Source organism: Ananas comosus, linkage group 3 (genome assembly GCF_001540865.1).
Source record: "Ananas comosus cultivar F153 linkage group 3, ASM154086v1, whole genome shotgun sequence".
NCBI classification, from domain to species: Eukaryota; Viridiplantae; Streptophyta; class Magnoliopsida; order Poales; family Bromeliaceae; genus Ananas; species Ananas comosus.
Genome location: NC_033623.1, coordinates 11,008,547 through 11,029,615, shown reverse-complemented (window position 1 = coordinate 11,029,615; position 21,069 = coordinate 11,008,547). Strand labels below are relative to the sequence as shown.

Sequence of the window (21,069 nt, the reverse complement as noted above, 5' to 3'; positions counted from 1 at the left end):
TTGTAGAATATATTTCATTTGTAAGTTAAATCATCATACTCTACAAAAAAGAAAAATGATTTAATATCATATATAAACCGGAGATAATTGCCTATATATATACCACTCATACGTTTAAAAATATCCGATTTACTCCTTTTTTTTTCTTTCTAAAATACCCCTCATATATTCTACTGTTATTGCAAAATACCCCCGCAGTTATCTCCTGTTAAGTTAACTTAGTTTAAAGGTGAGTTAAATATCTATCACAATTAAAAAAAATTAAAATGTCAATTTTACTCTTAACCTAAGGGCAAATAAGAAATGTTGGTGACGGTAGAGAGATATATTGGAAAAGTCCAAAAATCAAAATATTTTTTTTGCCCTTGACTTTAAAGGCAAATAAGAAAAACAGTGATGGTAGAAAGATATATTTGAATGGGCAAAATAATAATTTTATAGAGATAACAGACTTAATTAACAGATTTTAACTCTAGAAATATATTAGAAATACGTTAGAACGTAGAAAAAGTATTTTCAATATTAATCTTCTAAGAAAGATAAATTAAAAAGTCAAAATTTTTTTAGAAATATATAAATAATTGTCCCTATAAGCTATGTGATATAAACTAGTTACATATATATATATATATATATATATATATATATATATATATATATATATATANTTTGTGATCTTTTGATCGTAAGGTAAATGATGTCGAAAAATTATAAAATTTAATTTCTAGAAATTTTAAATGCTGTAAATAATGTTTAACGGTGTGGATTGTCGATTCGGAAGCTCTACCATCGAAAACAACTTATGAGTACGAGGGCGATCGTACTCATAATAGTATAGTAGCCGTACTCTATATATATATATATATATATATATACACACACGTACGTGTTTACCACCACATGAACACGTCGAATATAAGGAAAGAGTTCAAAACAAGTACCAAACCTTTTTAGTCAACAGGCTCTAGCTTTTACTTATGCTTTTAATTTCTACGAAATTTCGTCCATTTCAAATCGCATCTTAATCAACAGGTACTTTGTCAACATAAAGGCTCTTAATTTTCTATGGGAGCATTGCTATGGGACCCACAGAATAATTAATGCCCTTATGAATTGCTAATGTACTCGCATATACAGAAAATTCTGATTGGTTTAAACATGCAGTTTAGAAACGCAATGTCAGTGCGTCAAAATACCTAAAAAATACGTGGACCATCTGTGTCGTGTTGTAAGTTCCGGTACGTCGACGACGTCAGGACGAAATTAGAAATTAAGATGGGGGAGGAAAAAATTTAGATTTGATGGGAAAAAATTCGAACTCGGAGAGTAAGAAAAAAAATTTATCAGATTCACTGATAACGACAATATACTCAGAAATAAACAAGACTGTAAGAGTTGAAAGAAAAGGACCAAAAAATTCGAAAAAAAAATCGAGACACAAATTTTGTTAAAAAATTTAATTTGGCCCTCTAAAATTAAAATTTATAATATTTTAATTTTTATTATAAAGAAATTTTATATAATTTTAAAAATTTTAGGAAGGGCCATGGCCACTGTGGGCCCCTCAATAGCTCCGTCCCTGGATGAAGAGCCTTCAATTCGCTGTGACATATCAATTTTACTTTTATCTAAATATTATAATTTCTTTTCTAGAGTTTATTTATTATTTTTAGATTTTAATGTTAAAAGACGGATTAGCTTGTTTAATTTGTGTATTCAAATTGACTTAATAGTAGATATTTTTTTATAAAATAAAAACTGAAGTATGTAAAACTGTAAAAAGAAATTTTCCTAACAGTGCGGATATTTCTATTCCTGCTTGGACAAAAATAATGATATTATGGATACATATTATAAACTTATAATATATTAATGCATAAAAGAGTAATGCAGCTATACTTAATTTCAGAGGATTGCGTGGTTTCACTTTCTTCTCGGTAATGAGATATTCGAATCGGCGATCTTTTTTTTTTTAACTTAATCAGTGCTATTTGAAATATTTAAATTTTAAATTTTATAATTTTTTAATATTATTTATATAATAATGATTGAAAGGACTGAAGAATTAAATTGTAATGATTAATATAAGCAGTTACAAGTAAAACAACATAATAATATGGAAATTAAATAAAATTTTGATAGATTTTCTCTTTCTTTTAACTATCTAATCTAAAATAAATATCTCCAATTTAATTCAAAATATTTTATTGCTATTTTTTATGAAATTGTTATTTCTAACCATTTCATTTAGGGCCATTCAATCACAAGAGAAATGATAATGACAAATAACAAAACATAACATATAGATATTTTAAATAGTGTAGATCAAGTCTAACTGAGAAAATCACTAATTCTGATATTCCATCATCGAAAAAAAGTGATTAATGGAGCAAGTATGCTTCTAAAAATATAATAGCCCCACTCTACATAAAGATAATTTCAGTTATGGAGATAGACTATTTTGGTTTCAAATGTACGGATGTTTTCATATTTTCAAGTTGTTTTCGATAACAGGACATCTGATGTGGAGATCGACTCCTTTAAAAATGATCTATTGTATTAGAATTATCTAAAAACTAAATTTTATATTTTACAATTTTATTTGCCTAATGACTGAATAGTCTAAAAATGAACAATTGAAAATAAAAATCTCGTAAAAAATAATGGTAAAGTCTTAAATTTTAAGTTCGAAGAAATGATCTTTCTCTCCATGATAAATGAAATTTTCTATTAAAATTTTACATAATTATTTGAATTGTTTTATACCGTTAAGCTTATAAACACGCCACATCAGTTATTAAAATAATGTTTTTAAAAAAACTATTTAATCACTTGGCAAATGATATCGAAAATTTATAAAATTTGATTTTTATATAGTCGTTTCGATAGTGTAAATTATGTCTGACGAAATTGATTGTCGAATCGAATGCTTATCATTGAAAATAATTGATAGTACGAATGCTTCGTGCTTTCGAAATTACAGTAGCTGTATTTTTAGTTATATATAATTTAAGATTTTAACCGATATTAGCCTTTTGTTATAAACTTATATGATTTATAAGTAATTTAGATAATTAAACACATTATGTGCATCAACCCGCTCAACTCGTTTATTAAATGAATTGAGTTTGGATTTGAATCTTAAGTTATTGATTAAACTGGGTCGAACTTAAATTTACTTATACATGATACGTTTAGAATAAATGGATGTAAGATGTACGCTCTGTATACGTAGCATTGCTCTCGACAGTGTTCATTTATGGCGCGTCAACGTGCATTGCCATTCCAAATTTACCTCCATTGATTGAGCTTTGAGATTCGGATTCCACGGTGTACGTAGTAATGTATTGGACTCCCTGTTGCTGCTGTGGCTCTGTTTTCACATCACGTACACCACCACCACCACCACCACCACCACCCGTCTCGTCGCGTCTCGCTTTTTTATTTCTTTGTTTGAACGTCCATAAATAAATAAAATAAAATAAAATAAAATAAAATAAGATAAGAAGATAAAAAGTAAAAAACAAACAAAACGATGGAGTGCACATTCAGGAAGCATTAAATGCTGGGATGTTTGATGATGCCCTCATCATGACATCTGCCCCGCATTTACCACACCACATTAAATACCTGCGTTGGACCTTCATTTTGACCTCTACACTTTCCCTGCTCCATACATATACGTTTTCATTTTTTCTTAAAAAAAATAAATAAATAAGCAATTAAACACGGCCACCTATGTCCCATGATACAGCTGATTATATAAGTTGAAATGTTTCATCTAAATGCGTCAACACATTAATGAAATAATGGAGAATATATGTATATAATAATAGTATACAAACAATATCTCTCAAAATTAAAAGAAATGATGCCCTACTATATTATTACTATATTATTTACTAGCCAGTGTCCTATATTATTAAGAGTGCGGCCTTTTGCAACTTTGCATGAATAGTGTTAATTTTTATTTATCCGTAGATCTTATCGCTTATTAGAAATTAAAAATATTCTACATGCAAAATTTATATGCATATGCATGCAAAAAGGTCACGCGACTCCGATTCAAATCCAACTTGCATTTCCAAGCTTCAAAAGGTTGTACACCTTTTCAACCATCATGTTAAAATATAATATTTTAATAAATTATGCAAAATTATCCTATATTTTATAATTCAACAAATGTATAAATTGGAAAGCTTTAGGATAAGTTTTTCATCCAGGTTACTTAAGAATGATTCCAATCCAAATTCATTTGAATATGTATGATATGTATCCTAGTACAAATATAATATTACAGAAGAGAATGAGAATGCATCTAAAAATCATGTGGCCAAAATATTTAGAGCCCATTTTGGGAAGCTTGCGAAGTTTTTAGCACTGCTAACAGGAGCGTAAGAGGAAGAAGTAAAATACAGAGAAGCCCAAGAGCCACAAAAAGTTGCTTTGTGCTCAAGCTAATCAAAAACCTGAGTTGACTTTCAGAGGCATCAGTAGCAGCTTAATTAGTAGATAATATTGTGGTCCATTTCCATTGTACAAACAGCTCTAATAAGATGCTACAGGATCATCCATTCATTTCACTACAAAATCCCTCGCAGCTGCATCCCCATACATTGTGATGATATACTACACATCTCCAAAAATAAAACCTCCCCAAAAAAGATAAAATAAAATAAACAAAACCTACTCTCGTAGCTGGCCCAAAACCAAAAATCCCAGCTTAAACGTGATGACATCGAACCTCCTTTGACCATCCATACCCTCGCCTCGAAATTCAAATTCAAATTCAAATTTTCTTTCGTGAATGCGCCAATGCAAACAGCAGAAAAGAGGTAATTAGAGTAAGTCGGTCATTTGAATGCCGTGTCCAGCGACGCCTCCGCGAGGTCGCTGCCGAAGAGCGAGAAGCTCCCGAGGTGGCCACTGAACACGCCCAGGTCGTCACCGCCGAAGTCCAGGTACAGGTCGTACGTCTCCTCCTCCGACGTCTCCTCCACCTCATTCGACCCCGACGAGTCGTCCCCCCGCCCCCCCACCGCCGCCGCCGCCGCAGCAGCAGCTACGGACACGCAGCTCTTGCTCTCCGTCTCCTCCCTTGCTGGCGTCTCCACCTTCACCGCAGCATCTGCAATGCTGCTGTCTCCGGAGACGGGCTTCCGGAAGGCGTCGCCAATTTCGGAATTCCACATCCGGAGGAAGAAATCGGGCTCGGCATTAGAATGCGGCGGAGAATCGGACTCGTTGCGGGCGCCGACGGATGCGGCGGATGCGGCGGCGGCGGCGGCGGAGGAGGAGAAGAGCAGCGACTCGCGGGAGAGGCGGGCCTCGGCCTCGAGGCGGGCGCTCTCCCACTGGGCCATGTGGCGGGTAGTCGGGAAAGAGGAGGCAGGCGCGGCGGCGGCGGCAGCGGAGGGGGAGGAGGAGGAGGGGGAGGAGGCAGAGCTGGAGGAGGCTGGGGAGCCAGAGGCGGAGGCCGCCGTGGACGAAGTAGAGGGGGAGGAGGAAGGGGCGAAGGTGTCGGGATCGATGCCCATGCGGAGGAGGCGCTTCTTGAGGTGGGTGTTCCAGTAGTTCTTGATCTCGTTGTCTGTGCGACCGGGCAACTGGGCCGCGATCGTGGACCACCTGCAGTCGCAATTATTATGAGAACTTTATAGCCTATTTTATTTTGCTACAAAACATAGAAAAATCAAAAAGAAAAAAAAAAAAAAGGACCAGGCCCCAGGGAAGTTCATAAGTTCATTCATTGAGTGGGCAGCAGATAACATTACCATTAAATTGGCCGAGCCGCGGTCCACGCGATCCAGTACTAAGATATTTATCACAGTAGGGTCCACCTTCATAACTAGGGACTGTTTCGTTCGAAAATTTTATAATATTACGATAATTTTACTACAGAAATGATAATTTAAAAAAGAATATTGAGAATTATCGTAATATTATAAACCCGTGAACCAATCTAACACGTAGGATATAAAAATTTGAGGGGATAAATTACAGGAAAAAAAAAAAGAGAAAAAAAAGAAGGAAAAAGTGGTGTATGGTAGTACTTGTTACCGACGATGCCGTGGAGTTGGACGATGGATTTTTGCTCTTCGGTGGTGAAGGGGCCGCGCTTGATGTCGGGTCTCAGGTAGTTGGTCCACCGGAGACGACAACTCTTGCCGCAGCGTAGCAAACCTGCATTTTCTTTTTACTATTATTTATTATTATTATTTATCTTTTTTTTTTTATTTTTAATGAGCCCAGCCCCACACGCACTCTGCTGACCACACCACTTTAATTATTTAATTTATTTATTTCAGTTTTAAAAGTGAAAAAAGGATGATGATTGGAGGAAACAGTAATAATAGCAGGTAATAAAAGCAAGAGAATGTTGCGTTAATTACGAAAAAAAAAAGAAGTAAACACCCTTTGACTCTTTCACAAGTTGACAAATAGCTTTTCAATTTTCTTAATAAAATTCTAAATTTTATTAATAAATCAATAAATTTCTTTTTAATTAAAATTACTAATTATCTAGCCGGTTTCGAAAGGCATATAATCTTTAAAAAAAATCTTAAAATATAAAATATTTTTTTTTCTTACATATTAAAAATAGATAAAAATTAAAAATCCGTTCACCGACATCACTTCTCTCACTTAATACCAATTTTTTTTAAAAAAAAATATAAATTTTTTATATTTCGAAGTCCTACAAAATTATGCACGGGACATGCAATCAAAATTACTGTATAGGTTAGACTAAGAAAAGAGTCCAATAAACTGTTTAATAAAATTTAAAATATTTAAATATTAAATTAAAAGTTCAAACGGCTATACGAAAAGGAGAAGAGAACAAAATTGTAGTCTTAATTAAGATTCCGATACAACTAATTAGTAACCACAAAAAAAAAAAACCCTTTTTCCCGCTCTAAGCTAACGTTTGGGGACCCAATACACTGTATTCAGAAACACGGCAAAGCACTGCTACGTGTGCGTCAGTATTTTGTTTAGGCCATTACGAACGGGTACACAGAATCCTATCGAAGAACACAGTAACTTCTTTTCAATTCTATGTCCTAACCCACACGCTAACACATACATACACACAAAAAAAAAAGAAAAAGAAAAAACCTTATAATCAAATTAGTAATGTTTTTTTTTTCGGTCCTTCGCTCTCTACTCTCTATTAAAAAAAGAGAAAAGAAAAAAAAAAGTAACCTGCGAGCTTAGGGAGAGAGCGCCAGCTTCCGTGGCCGTTGGATTGGATATAATCGACGAGGATTTTATCTTCTTCGGGAGTCCACGGCCCCTTCTTCATCCCCTGCTTATCGCAACACGGAGCTCTCCCCATACCCCCCACCACCCCTCTTGAAACCCTAATCCCAAGGGATGAGAAAAAGAAGAGGAGAAAAGGAGGAAAAAAGAAAAAAAAAATAGAAGTCCTAAGTTTGAGGGATCTTTATAAACCGAGGTGGATCTCGAAGCCTTAAATGCCGTGATCTCACCTGCTTCGAAACACGCCCAAAAATCAAACCAAAGAACAAAAACAAAAACAGCAATAAATAAGAAGTTTAATTAAGCCGATGCATTAAATGCCGCGGAACAAGTACAACAATGGAGGACGACGAGCACTTTTGAGATCCTCACGTAACTAGTAGGAGGAGAGAGAGAGAGAGAGAGAGAGAGAGAGAAGGGGATCAGGGAACTCGCTCGCGAAGTAAATGCGCTCAGAGGGTTCTCTGCAGTTCCCTCGCCATTGATTGAACCCGATGGGGTTTAATGCTTCCTCTGCTAGGGTTAGGGTTAGGGTTAGGGTTCTTTGGTGTCTCCTTCGCTTTTAGGGTTGTGGGGAGAGAGAGAGAGAGAGAGAGAGAGAGAGAATGGTGGGGCGATTGGGGATTTGACTATATATAACCATAAATTAAGGCGGAGAGGCACATGTGTCCAACCCGGGGGGTGGGGGATCAGATAGGATGAAATTACGAAATTGCCCTCCAGCTGGATAAGCGAGCCGCCACGTGGCGTCCCAAATTGCTGCTGCTGCCAGTGGAGCAGAGAGGAGGGGCATTTCTGGCAATCCGATCTGATCAGGTGGGTTTTGGGTTTGGGTTTGGGTTTGAGTTTGGGTTTGGGCTTATGTTTTGAGTTAGGTTGACTGGGAGTTTGTTTTGATTTTAAAGGAAGGAAATTTTTTTAAAAAAATAAAAAATATATTTTTGCTTGTTTAGTTTGATGTAGAATTTTTTTTTATAAAAATAATCTTACTGTTTGAGAAAAAAATAATTTTTTTATTTTTTATTATTTTTCGACTAAAAACAAAAACTCTCTAAAATATATATATTTATAGTATATTATATATATAGTATTATATATATATATATAATATATTATATATATATAATTATATATATAATATATATATTTTATATAATATAATTTTGAATATATTTAAATTATAAATATAGATAATGATGATAATAATAATATATATATAGATATAAATTTTAATTATAATATATATAATAGGATAGATATTTTATAAATAATACATAATATATAATAAAAATTATATAAATTATTTGTCATTCAAATTTTTTTTCAGCAAAATAAGCATGGTTGAAAAGCTATTTTTTTTTCTATATGCTAAACGTCAGAGAGCGTAAAATTTTTTTTTTCCACAAAAAAACTCTTTTCCATGGAGGATCATCTTTGATAGTTTTACGTTGTAGTAAACAGATCCTTACATCAAAATTTTTGAATAATTATGATTTAATAAAATAATACATTGTTAAAATAATAATTCTATTAACAACATTTTATTAAAATATTTTTCATAGGTTTTGGGAATAAATTGAAAAATATTAAATTAGTGTTTTAGTTTTTAGGACTTAAATTTTATTCTTATAAAAGATTGCTGGTGTATAAAGTTGAAGCGGAAGTGAGGCCAAATAGGTCTAAATCTTTCGTCTGTGCAAATTTGTTTAAGAAACCTAAAGGTAATTTTATGTCTTATTTTGATTGGTTGTTTGATTGGAATACTTAAGGCGCATTGGCATTTTACAGCTACAGTTTTAGCTATCGCAAAAACACTCATTCCAACTACATCCAACCAAACATTTTCTTGTTGCCGCTCATTAGCAGGAAAAGCAACACCGCATGTTGTGATTGGTTGGCGATTTTTGTTTCCGACATAGTAAAAAAAAAATCTTTATAATTCTTTTTATTACTCATAGTTTTATTGAATATGTAGTTATAAATATAATATAGTTAAAAATACAACACCAATTTGTTTGGTTTTGTAAAGCTGCAATTACTGTAATTATACTTCTTTTATTTTAGTAGCCTGAAAATAATAGTTGTATTTACAAATTCTATCACCTTTGGGATAGAATGGGAAGAACACCTCACTCCACATAAAATGGTAATATGATCCTTTTAGTCACGTAAATTTTCTACTAACCAACATTTATTGAAAAAAAAACAATCCAAAGATTTGGGACCAAAAGTGGTTCGTAGCAACTACTGAACAAGTCTCTTTGGCTTGAGTTCAATTGAGCACCAAATGTATTTTTAGTCACCATCTTTGAATAAAGATTAAAGAGTTCTCCCATCATATGAAATGGGTTCAACGTCCAATTATGAAATCCTTGGAAGAAGAGGATGAATCGAAATATAGCTGCTACGCCAAAACTGGGCGCAAAGAACCAACCAGATTGACCCAGTGGATAAATCAGGAATATGAAAACAGAAACAAGGATTGGAGCTGAGAATGTGACTCCATTAATTCGAAGGTCACAATTGAACAGATTGAGCAAGTTCACTAGTTGACACCGACGACGAGTAAAATCATCTTGTGCCTCAGGGCCCATAGTGGTTGCAAAGAATGGCTCAAATCACTGGTCAAAAATTTTTAAGTACAATTATTGTTAGTAAAAATCTTGATCCATTATATTTTTCAATCATATATATATTTTTTTCATCTGATTTGATACTATTTTATTAGGGCTTTAAAGACTCCTTGTTTAGATCTTGACATTCTCGTCTCTCATTTCCTGGCCCAAGATTACAAAGCGATGTGAGCCACTTTATCCTTTCGGCTTGTGAACTGACTTTGATACTAAATGTAACAATTCGGCCCACTAGCACTAATAGCTTGTTGGATCCAAACCACGAGTCTAAAATATTTGAGTTCAATTATTATTTATTTTCAATTCGATGTGTGACTATTTTATTGGGACGTTTTAGATTTTTTTGTTGATACTCTGACATCTCGTCGGGTCCAGTCCCTTGCCTAATATTACCAGGTAATGTAAGCCCCACCTTTAGACCTAGATATTGTCGTCCAAGTTCCATTCCCTAATCCACAATAACCAGACGATATGATCCCCAATCCCTTTAGATCTAGACATTCTCGTTCAAGTTCTAGTTCAATATTACCACGAGATGTTAGCCCCATCTTTAGAGCCCGATAGATGTTATCGTCTAAGTTTTATTCTCTAATCCAAGATCATAAGACGATACGAGTCTCACCTCACATTTTTTGCTGGTAAATCGACTTTGATACCAGTGTTAACCACTTTGCCCAGAAACTAATAACTTGTTGGGCCCAAATTAAAAGCATAAAATACTTAAACTCAATTATCTTTATTATAGTTTATAATCCACTATATTTTTAATCATATCCTTTTTTTCTATCTGATGTGTAATTATTTTATTGAGGCTTCACAATTCATAAGTGGCGCTCACCTCCGAAGTTGTTCGGAAGAGACCTAGACTAGGAAAATTGGATGCAAATCTTACACCCAATGCATCTAAGGATTTAGATTATTTTTTTAGATTTTTAGTATTGAAAAAATAAAAATTTGATAAGACTTGTGTGAAAAATTAAATCGCTATATTTAAGATACATATGTCAAATATGTATGTATGGATGTACATGAAACATTGCTTTGAGAACATAGTGAACGTATTTACTATTACTTTACCTGCCTTAATATTTAGGACACATATATCAGATATAACTTATAGATCTTATCTGAAATATAATACATTTTGAAATTGCATCCAAACTTAGATTTTTTTTTTTTTTTACTTCTATTGTCGTTGTCATTCATTATTCATTATTTTAGAAAAGTTACATCCAATGCTGATAGAGCATTAAACTTAATAGTTTTCAGCAAAAAAAACTACTAATACTTCAATGTTCCTAACACCAATTATTGTCCATATGAAGTTTACCCTAAAAAAAGAAAAAAAGAAAAAAAAAAAAGCTTTAGGGCCTATATTTGAGGTGGTTTTCATGCAATTTTTACTACTTTTGAATTCATAAAAGAAACAGCAACAACTTAAAAACACACTCCAAGCATCTCAAATTCCTTTATTTATACCTTTATTAGTTTACAATGGCAACTTTGCACTTGACTAGATTTCTCTTAACTTTGAACATCACCAATTTGGTTGAGTTCCTCTTATGGCTCTTCTCAAACCGTTCCGCGGACAAGAAATGTGTATGATTAAGTATTTACAAGTTGTTTCAATGATACCAATTGTCACACAACCATGAATCAATACTAAAGTGACTTAATTTGATGAGATTATTACTAAATTTCACCATGCATGGCTTGGTCCAATACAACCAAACACTTCACTCATAGATGAAGGATCATAAAACCCCCCTCCCTGTATTTGACTAGCAGTTTCCAACTCCGAATTGAACCCCCTGTACATGCCGTAATCTTCAAATCCCTGACCAAAATCCCCTGCTGTTATATTGCTGTAAAACTCATAACTTGAGCTGGGCTCCAACTTGTAGTTCATTGATCCATCTACACCCAGTGCGTTTTCGCCGTTCGCAGGGTCGGTATAGGCCCAATCAGCGAACAGAATTCGAGGAATCGGTGCTTGAGATTTCTCATTCGAGCTGTTGGGTCCGGTGCTCTGTGAAACGGTTTGGCACGAGCTCAACGTACGTGACTCGACTGGGTCCGGAGAATCCGAATTCGCGATCTGGTTCTTGGTTTCTTCAACGAGTTGCGTGTGGCTGTTGTCCATGTCCGTGGACTTGGTTGATGATGAGCAAGAGTTAGACCCTTCGGCGGTCTTTAGAACTCTTTTCTTGAGGTACGAGTTCCAGTGGTTCTTCACTTCGTTGTCGGTTCGGCCCGGTAGATGCCTTGCTATCTGGGACCACCTGCAATGTACCAATTTACTTTGTCAACTATTGGGAGATCAAATAAACATGCGCGGGTAATAAGCATTCTATATAATCATAAATTAATCAAAGTCTATGACTGACTAAAGAAAATGGAAAAAAAAAAAAAAGATGGAAAAATGAGAACCAAATTGCTTGTTTTCACACGGCAACTTGAATATTTGGCTAAGATAATATTACTTAATAAGAGCATCCAGAATTTATTTTTTTTAATTAATTCTTTTTTGGCAAGTAGTCAATTGATTATGAGCCAAACACTGAATACATTTTATCAATTAATTAAGTAGGGGTAACGACAATATATAATAAAATCTCGAAACTGATTCTACAATTCAATAAAACTAAAGAAATGAATTAGCTTTCCAGGGGAAGCAACTGCGTGGAATAATAAGTTTACATTATTTTTAGCCCCAACCATGATGATTTTAGTCTTTTCATTAGCCCTTCTATTCTAAATATCAAATATACAAGTGTTAAAATCATCGGAAAATGTTTCATATTTTCGAACCGTAGATTCCCGTATAAGTGTGTCAGCATCAACCTACTCCACATCATTGTGTTCTTTTTATGACATTGCATTACCAACTTGTTACGGATTTAAGAAATAGACAACTAAATGTTGAGAATTGGTTGCTGATTTAAGCGCCAGTAAACAATTTGATAAAGTAGAAGAACAGGTTCTACAAAAGATGCATACTTATTTCCCCATGCCGCGTGAAGGTTAATAACAGTTTCCTCCTCTGCTTGAGAGAGCATGCCGCGCTTTAACCCCGGCCTGAGGTAATTGATCCATCTCAATCTGCAACTCTTGCCATTTCTCTGCAGGCCTGCAGCAGTAACCAGGCAATTAATTCAGAGCTGCAATTTGTATAAGCATAATTCAGATCATTCCCTCCCTTCTTTCTTTTCTATTTGGTCTTTCAATTTGTATGCAAAATCTACATACGGGCACACGGCTAATCGCAATCGCAGAAAACTAAGATGCTCAATTAGGCATATATATATATATGATCAAGTTGAAGGAGCACAACAAATAGGCCAAATGTAGCTCATGTGAAATGCTGACATGCTTATCATACATTTATGTCTCTTTCAATTCTCACTCGCAAGTTTAGTACCGTAGTCATCGGAATTCAGCGTCGAACGAAAGCGGAAGTGCAGCAACTCACCAGCTTTAGCAGGAACCGAACTCCAGCAGCCGTGGCCGTATCGGAGAATGTAATCCCTTAGCCTCTGGTCCTCTTCTGGTGACCATAAGCCCTTCCTGTAATTGGCTTTTGGCTTCTCACATGTCTTGCACCCCATATCAAGCAATGCTGCTCATGTAACAGGGAAAAAACTGGCCTTTTCAATGATGCTTACAATGGAGAGAGAGAGAGAGAGAACAGGGAAAGTATACATGTATATATAGTCATGAAGAATCTTTCATTAACTGATTAAACTACTATTAAGAAGAGTAAAATGAAACTTAATGACATAGACTTTGTCATATAATGAACTCAGTTAGTCACATAAGATGGCCCTTTATAGATTACAAAACTAATACTTTATAGTACATAATTTGGTGACAGGTAGTATAATCACTAGTCAATTATTGCGATGTCGCAGTTTCTAAAGTTTTAGATAAAATAATTGATACTTAAGTACCATAGTTTGTCATTTTCTCGAGGCCACGAGTTTTAGCAGAAGTTTTTAATAATGTAATTAGCCTTTCACACTATTAGACTAAGTACTCAGAATTTTAGGGAGTCGAAGGAGGGAAAGAGGAATGAGCGCAGGCCTGCTGTTCCACGAGGCGAATATGAATTTAGGCTACACATAATCATATGATTTGTAATGTCAACTCTTTTCGATTCGTTCTTTCGCAAATTAAAGCACCGACAGAGATTAAATTAGTGCATGCAGTGCTTGCATTTTCCTCTTGTAATGTGTTTATCAGCTAATCAAAGGCTTTGAGCATAATTTTAATTTTGACTGGGTCGCTAGTCATTTTTTGAGAAAATAAATTCATTGCAAGTACATAAAGTGGTTTTTTTTTTATTTTTTGGGTCAAAGGTCATTGGTACCATCATTTTTTTTTTGGGTAAACTTCAAATACCCCCTCGTGGTTTCACACTTTCTCACGTTAGTACCCTGTGGTTAAAAGTGTTTCAAGTTAGTTCCTGTGGTTTTGCACTTTCTCACTTTAGTACTCTGTGGTTTAAAGTGTATCAAGTTAGTACCCTGTGGTTTCATTTTTCTTTTTTTATTACCTACGTCACTAATTTTTTTCGTTAAATTAGTAACAAAGTTAAAATTAAAGGATACTAGAATAAATATTCAATAAACCTAGATAGGGTATCTAAAGTTTTTTATATATAATTTAACGAAATATTAACGGAGGAAAAAAAAAATCAGTGACAACGTTAAAACTAAAGGGTACTAAAGTAAATATTCGATAAACCAAGGTAGGGTATCTGACGTTTTTTGTATATAATTTAATGAAATATTAACCGAGGAACCGACGAAAAAAGAAAAATGAAACCACAGTATACTAAATTGATGCACTTTAAACCACAGAGTACTAAAGTGAGAAAATGCGAAACCACATGGTACTAAATTGATATATTTTAAACCACAAGTTACTAAAGTGAAAAAGTGTGGAATTAGGGGAGTGGTATTTAAAGTTTTCCCTTAAAAAAAAAAAAGAAAAAAGATAGGTAGTAGAACTTTGTTTTTTTTTTTTGAGAAAAATGAACTTTGTTTTTTTTTTNTTTTTTTTTTTGAGAGATAAGTAGTATGCTACCGCTTCATTTATTTAATTTAGAAATAAACTTGGTTAGAAATGTGAATCAACTAAGATTCGAACTTGGAACCTCGGGTGCTAATCATCAAACCCTTTGCCACTTGCGCTAGGAACGGTCGGTGCCGTAGAACTTTGTTCATGTTTCTACTGGTATTGAACCTGATTTGGATGCTCAAGTAGAATTTGGAGCATTCCAAAAAATTGGAGATCCAACTACAAGAAGACAAATTGTCTGATACGATATTGTTGTGGTATCTTTCGCCTCTATTTTTTGATACTGACACGGACACGAAATACGACACGAGTTGGACATAGCAAAGCAACAACTTTCAAAAATTAGGAAACAGATACAGCACGGACAGCGGCTAATAAAATATAATATTATTAATATTATAATATATATTATTATGTATAAAATATTAATTTTAGTGAAATATTGCTATATTCCTCGTACGAATGAAATTTAGTAAAATTTTGATAGATAGTTCATATATTTAAAAAAAAAAAATTTCTCCACCATACATAATTTACTTATCTTGTCAAAAAAAAATTGTATGCATTTATTAAAAAGTTAAAATATTTATCATCTTACATTATATATGTATAAAAAAAATAAAATAAAAATATGTATATATATATATATATATATTTTATTGTATGCACTATACACTGACATTGAACGGGCGTTCAAAGAGTGACCATATCGGACACATATTTGATAAGCATATACGCATGCCCAATACGGAAACATGAGGCTTATAAAAATATCAGTGATAAATAGCAAAATACAAAGAACAAGTTGTGTCCGGTAATAATCACGAATATGCTACTCGACAAAACTCTTCTCAAATGTAACTAAAAGATCAAAAGCTTAAATCAAGGCACGTTCATCATCATTCTTACATGACAAGCTTTTTTTGTAAATTGAAATGTATATCTCCATTAAACCCAAATTAGCCAACTAACTATTAATATGTTAACATTTTTCCCCAAATAAGTCATCTAGCTTTCGCTCTCAATTTGTCCCTTGAAAAGGGAAAAAAGATACGCCACTTTTCAAGTTAAACTATTTAGATTGGCCTATTTGTATAAATATATTTTTTAAGAGTAGATCAATTTGAAGAACTTGCTTATTATGTTTTGTCCCCATCAAAGATTGTAGATTACTTCATAAACACTCCAAAATAATTGAACAATAACAAATACAAGTACAAATTTGAGATCTTTTGACTATGGCGTGGCCCTTCGTAAGTTGCATAAAGCTGGAATCAGTTCAATTTTTATTGTGCAATGTACTTTTTATTGTTTTTTAAATCTTTGTACCCTTTCTGATTAAAAAATCAGTGTGGATGCTTTATTGATACATTGATTTTTTTTATATAAAAAATATTTTCTTTAGTAATTGTTTGGCTCTCAATTTAGTTGGAAAAGAGTAGGTGACTTTACGTTCTTGCTATCCTACAATTTAAAATATTTGTTATTTTTTAATTTTATCTTTATTTTACTTTAAGAATCTACTATTAATCGAGCAGCAGAATAATTTATCATTCTGTGATGAATCAAATATATCAATTTACTATCCAATGGTTTATAGATTTGAGTACTTAATGATTTATTCGACAACAAAATTTACAGCAATATAGAAAGACAATCATTTTTTTTTTGTTTATTTGAATATAACGGGGAAAACCCCTTAGAAAACAATATTTTAAAAAAAAATACTATGCAAAAATTTTACACCAAGGGAACCAAAGAACCGAATAGACGTCAATCAAATAAACCAGAAAAGAAATTATAGAGTAGGAAAAGTGTAGCATTTTAAACTACAAAATTGTTGACAAAATAAAAATGTACGCGCAACCACCCCCTTAAAGGATCTGAAAGTGCTTAGGGGGTGTTACGTTGGTCGGAAAAGTATAAAAAAAAATTTCCCGAGAAACTTTTTTTTATGAGAAATCAATTTTTTATTTTTTTGTCTATTTGGTTCTGAAAAAACTAGTTTTATGAAAAAAATTTTTTTTTCATATTTTATAGAAAACTAGTTTTTTTTTGTTATTCTAAAAAAATCTGGAAAATGAAAAATCTATAGTTCCATGAAATATGAAAAAAAAGATTTTCAAAAATACTTATTTTTCTTCAAATCAAACGGATAAAACATTCAAAAAATTTCTTGAAAAACTTCTTTTCACACTTTTTCGAGAAATCAAATTAGCCTCTTAAGTAATGAACTAAACCGGTGCTTGTTTTTAATCAACCACCAGTTACAGTTGAGTTCATGCTTTAATCTTGAGAAAACTGCTTCTACAGCATTCCTGTGACATGTAATTAACAATGGCTTGAGATCAAGTGATTAACTATCTATCATCTTATCATCAAAGGAACATTCCAACTTGTATTATGTAACAAAACAAAACATAATCATTGCCAACAAATTAATTCTTTAGATGATAAAATAGAATCATGCTTAAGTTACACAATGGGAGGTCGCAAAACAATAAATATTTCTTTTATCTGATCCATTTGCATTTAAATAGTGCCACAAAACACATTGTGTAACCTTCTCCATAGACATGACATAATTTTAATTATTACCAATATAATAATTTATTTTCTCATTTGAAAACCTGTTATCACTCTTTTGCTTTAATAAACTATTTCTAAAGTCAATGAACTCTGAGCATAGAAATTTTGGGTCTATAATTTTGTGGGAACACATGCATTGTATTCTTCTGGGACTTTTCAAATTTGTACTGGCCCTTAATAACATTTGCAAAAATCTTGAAAGACTAACTAGTTTTGTACCAACTTGATTTTGATGCTTTTCCATTAAAACTACTTGACAAAATCCAAATGCTTCAACTACTTTGAGAGAATTTACTGTTGTAGATGTGATTGTTCTTATTAACCTGCTAGCAAAAACTGCTCACACACAGTGCAATTTCGTTTTTGGTTGCTATGACGTTGCAACTGCGCTGCAGTTATAATTATATATTGTAGAATACAGTGGAAGTATTTATTCGTATTTTTACGGAAGCGACTTGCTCTAGAACGTGATGAACTCGGATCGTAAAGGTTGATTCACGTATTCTTGGATCGATTACGAAGATCTTCTAACGCTCCGAACCCATGGTAGATTGAATTACGAACGAGCACGATTTTTAATCCACCGTCCAAGGCCCACTAAAATAATAGGGCAATAGAGGATGTAGTTTCTCTCTCTAATAAGATGGCTCATAAATTACTCACATTTTTTGAGTATTTTTTCTCTATTGTTTTTGTTGTTATTTCTATAAGGGAATAACCTGTATATTTATAAGGGTAAAAAACCCTAATACACAAGTAAAAAATTATGCAGAATCCATTCATGATTATTATCCTAATATGGCTAGAATATATCTCTAATTAGCTTTTCAATTTAAAAGCGAAATTAAATTTAGTCCAATTAGACAATATGATAACCGTTGGATCAAGCCCAAGCATAGGCGCACCCAATTCGGTTTAACCGAATGCCAACATATATGAATATAAATTTAGTATTTAGTTTGATTCAAATGCATTCAATTACTGTAGGTCAAACTGCATGAGGAATCTCAACTACAACAGCTGAAACTACATTTAAATTGACCACTGCATGCATAAGGAATCTCAACTACAACAGTTTAAACTACGTTTAAATTGATCGAAATTTCAATTGCAGCAATTAGAAAAAGCAGTTTTAAACAAAAGGTAAGTTTACCTCCCTAATAATTTTTTAAATAGAAATTTTTTTTTTCACCTACTTGAGAGGTAATTTCATCACCAATCAAACAAATTATTTTATAATTGCAACGTTATCTACTATTTCCAAGTAAATAAGATGCACATAATTATACTTATTGTACTTTTAATTAGTAATACTGCTCATATCCTCTAGTCGAGATGTACATCTTACATCATATACATCCTATAAATGGAATGATTTCATTATAACGTTAAATGACTAGTGAGTGACTCATGGAGTGTAAGATGTATACTCCGATTGAAGTGTACAAGTACCTTTTTCTTCCATACATTTGCTGTATGCACGCAAATGATTAAATTAGATCAATAAACTACTTTATCATATAAAAACAAGTCTCATTAGGTTTGTAAATGCACGAATCATTAGCTCCACAATTTAACACGGCATTCTCTTCTCGGCAACATTTCGTAACATTTCAACACTTCTTAGAGCAGACACACGGGACCATGTAAGTTAAATGTGGACACCAAAACATAATTGATCAATAAAGTAAAAAAAAAAAAAAAAAAAAAAAAAAAAAAAAAAAAAAAAAAAAAATCCTCTAGAAATCCAAAAGCAAGGATTTAAGTGCCTTAGAATGGATTCATGCCGAAAATCTACTGCCATGGTATGGCACTGTTCGTACGATGTCGTGCTAATACATGCCAGTCACGAGAATAATATCTACATTTCGACACAAAATGACATAAAACATTTATTTTCTTTTACACTAATATATTTTAATTGCATATTACATATTTTTATCAAATCTTTTGCACTTTATTAAGATATCTATTTACTAATTTAAAAGAAAAGAATATTTTGAGCGATATCGTCGGCACAGTATGAAAAAGATTTTGTCCCAGTGGGGACGGGCAGAGACGAGAATGCTACTTCCCGCTCCGCAAAATAATATAATATATATTATTATATAGTTCTTAATTTATTTATAAATATAAAATACTAATTTTGATGCCTTCAATATATTTTTAATACTTTTAAATATATTTTTAATTTGATAAAATATTTTAAACTTATTTATTTTATATATATATTAGTTAAGTCATATTTGATAGATATACATTTTTAGTAATTTGTTTGATATATCATACTTAATAATTTAATAATAAATAAAAAATAAACTTAATAATTAAATAAAACTTAAATTTATTTGAATTAAAATTTAATTAAATTTTAATTAAAAAATTAATTTAGTATATATTTTTTTAGAGAAAATCAACTAAATCCCTAGAGGGATGAAGCCTTCTCTCCCGTTGCGAGGAGAGGGCCAGAAAGGAAACCCAAAAAAACCCTGATGGGATGGGGTGGGGTCCTTCCCCGTTCCGGCCCCGCTCCGTTGCCATTCCTCCCAAGTTAAGACACGTTGGATACGACCCGTATCGACGACGAGGACTTAAAACACGCCTTGCCCAAATATATAGATCAAGCAAAATATGCAGTTTCTTTGCCCTACTTTCTTCTATAACACGCCTTTAGCTAGGAATCTTTAAACTTCAAAACTTGCAACTCCCTTGGGCCACAGCTGGATTCGATGAGATCAAATGCGTCGGCAATCACTCTTAAATAAACAAAGTATATTTCACTTGCATTCGTATATATATACCCCACGCACATAAGTTTTCAAATATATATGGATGAATGAATGCACGTACGTACGTACGAACATATGCAGTACGCGTCGACGAAAATGTGTTCGTCGGAAAACTGTGTGCAGCAGATCTGCAGCCATAGTAAGGTAAGACGATTCTGCATGTGCAAAGCTGTTTCCACGAACTTCAAAGAAATGAAATTCATCTTGATGCACCATCAGTGAGAACACAGATAGAACAACCAAATAGGACACTTTTTATATTGCAACTTGCGTATTGATTCATGTTATCATTCTCAACATCTTTCGTACCGGATTATTAATATACTGTAGCTCCAACCTACCCACAGATGAAGACAAGTGATCATCATTAAACAATAATCAGAAAATATACACTAACGACATTAATTGTTTGTTATTCTAACGGGCATGGGAAGATGCTTTAGCCGCCGAAAAGATCTATCTCAGAGTTCCTAAGAAGTGATCAATCTAAATTAAAAGGCCAGCACCACTACAATTAATAGTACCACTTGAGCATTAAATGTAGAAAAAAATGGAAAGGAAACTAAAGTTTATCACTAGAATAGCAACAAACAATTAAGTATTCTTTTGATGGAATCGTGACGAATAAGGAATTGGCATTTTAAAGCAATCCTTCGCCCTGTCACATCCTAACCTAATCATGCGCATGATTCATAAATTATGCATAAGCTAAT

General features: G+C 33.1%; 2 protein-coding genes across 2 annotated transcripts; both read right to left on the bottom strand.

Annotated features, from left to right (window-relative positions):
• Window positions 4,480-7,444, bottom strand: LOC109707143 (myb-related protein Myb4). The gene is made up of 4 exons (XM_020228235.1): window positions 7,207-7,444; window positions 6,054-6,183; window positions 5,507-5,628; window positions 4,480-5,440 (listed from the first exon to the last, which is right to left on the bottom strand). The coding sequence occupies exons 1-4, from the start codon at window positions 7,337-7,339 to the stop codon at window positions 4,854-4,856; spliced, it is 972 nt and encodes a 323-aa protein (XP_020083824.1). The 5' UTR covers window positions 7,340-7,444; the 3' UTR covers window positions 4,480-4,853.
• Window positions 11,334-13,674, bottom strand: LOC109707258 (transcription factor LAF1-like). The gene is made up of 3 exons (XM_020228402.1): window positions 13,369-13,674; window positions 12,897-13,026; window positions 11,334-12,178 (listed from the first exon to the last, which is right to left on the bottom strand). Exons 1-3 carry the CDS (start codon window positions 13,502-13,504, stop codon window positions 11,596-11,598), a joined length of 849 nt encoding a protein of 282 aa, XP_020083991.1. The 5' UTR covers window positions 13,505-13,674; the 3' UTR covers window positions 11,334-11,595.

Excerpts from the sequence above, each read along its gene's own strand:
- LOC109707143 (XM_020228235.1), bottom strand. The coding sequence starts at position 7,339 with ATGGGGAGAGCTCCGTGTTGCGATAAGCAGGGGATGAAGAAGGGGCCG. Across the intron at positions 5,629-6,053 it reads CACGGCATCGTCGGTAACAA|GTGGTCCACGATCGCGGCCC; the intron begins GTACTACCATAC and ends TTGCGACTGCAG. Across the intron at positions 5,441-5,506 it reads TCCCGACACCTTCGCCCCTT|CCTCCTCCCCCTCCTCCTCC; the intron begins CCTCCTCCCCCT and ends CCTCCAGCTCTG.
- LOC109707258 (XM_020228402.1), bottom strand. The coding sequence starts at position 13,504 with ATGGGGTGCAAGACATGTGAGAAGCCAAAAGCCAATTACAGGAAGGGC. Across the intron at positions 13,027-13,368 it reads TTCGGTTCCTGCTAAAGCTG|GCCTGCAGAGAAATGGCAAG; the intron begins GTGAGTTGCTGC and ends TTACTGCTGCAG. Across the intron at positions 12,179-12,896 it reads CACGCGGCATGGGGAAATAA|GTGGTCCCAGATAGCAAGGC; the intron begins GTATGCATCTTT and ends GGTACATTGCAG.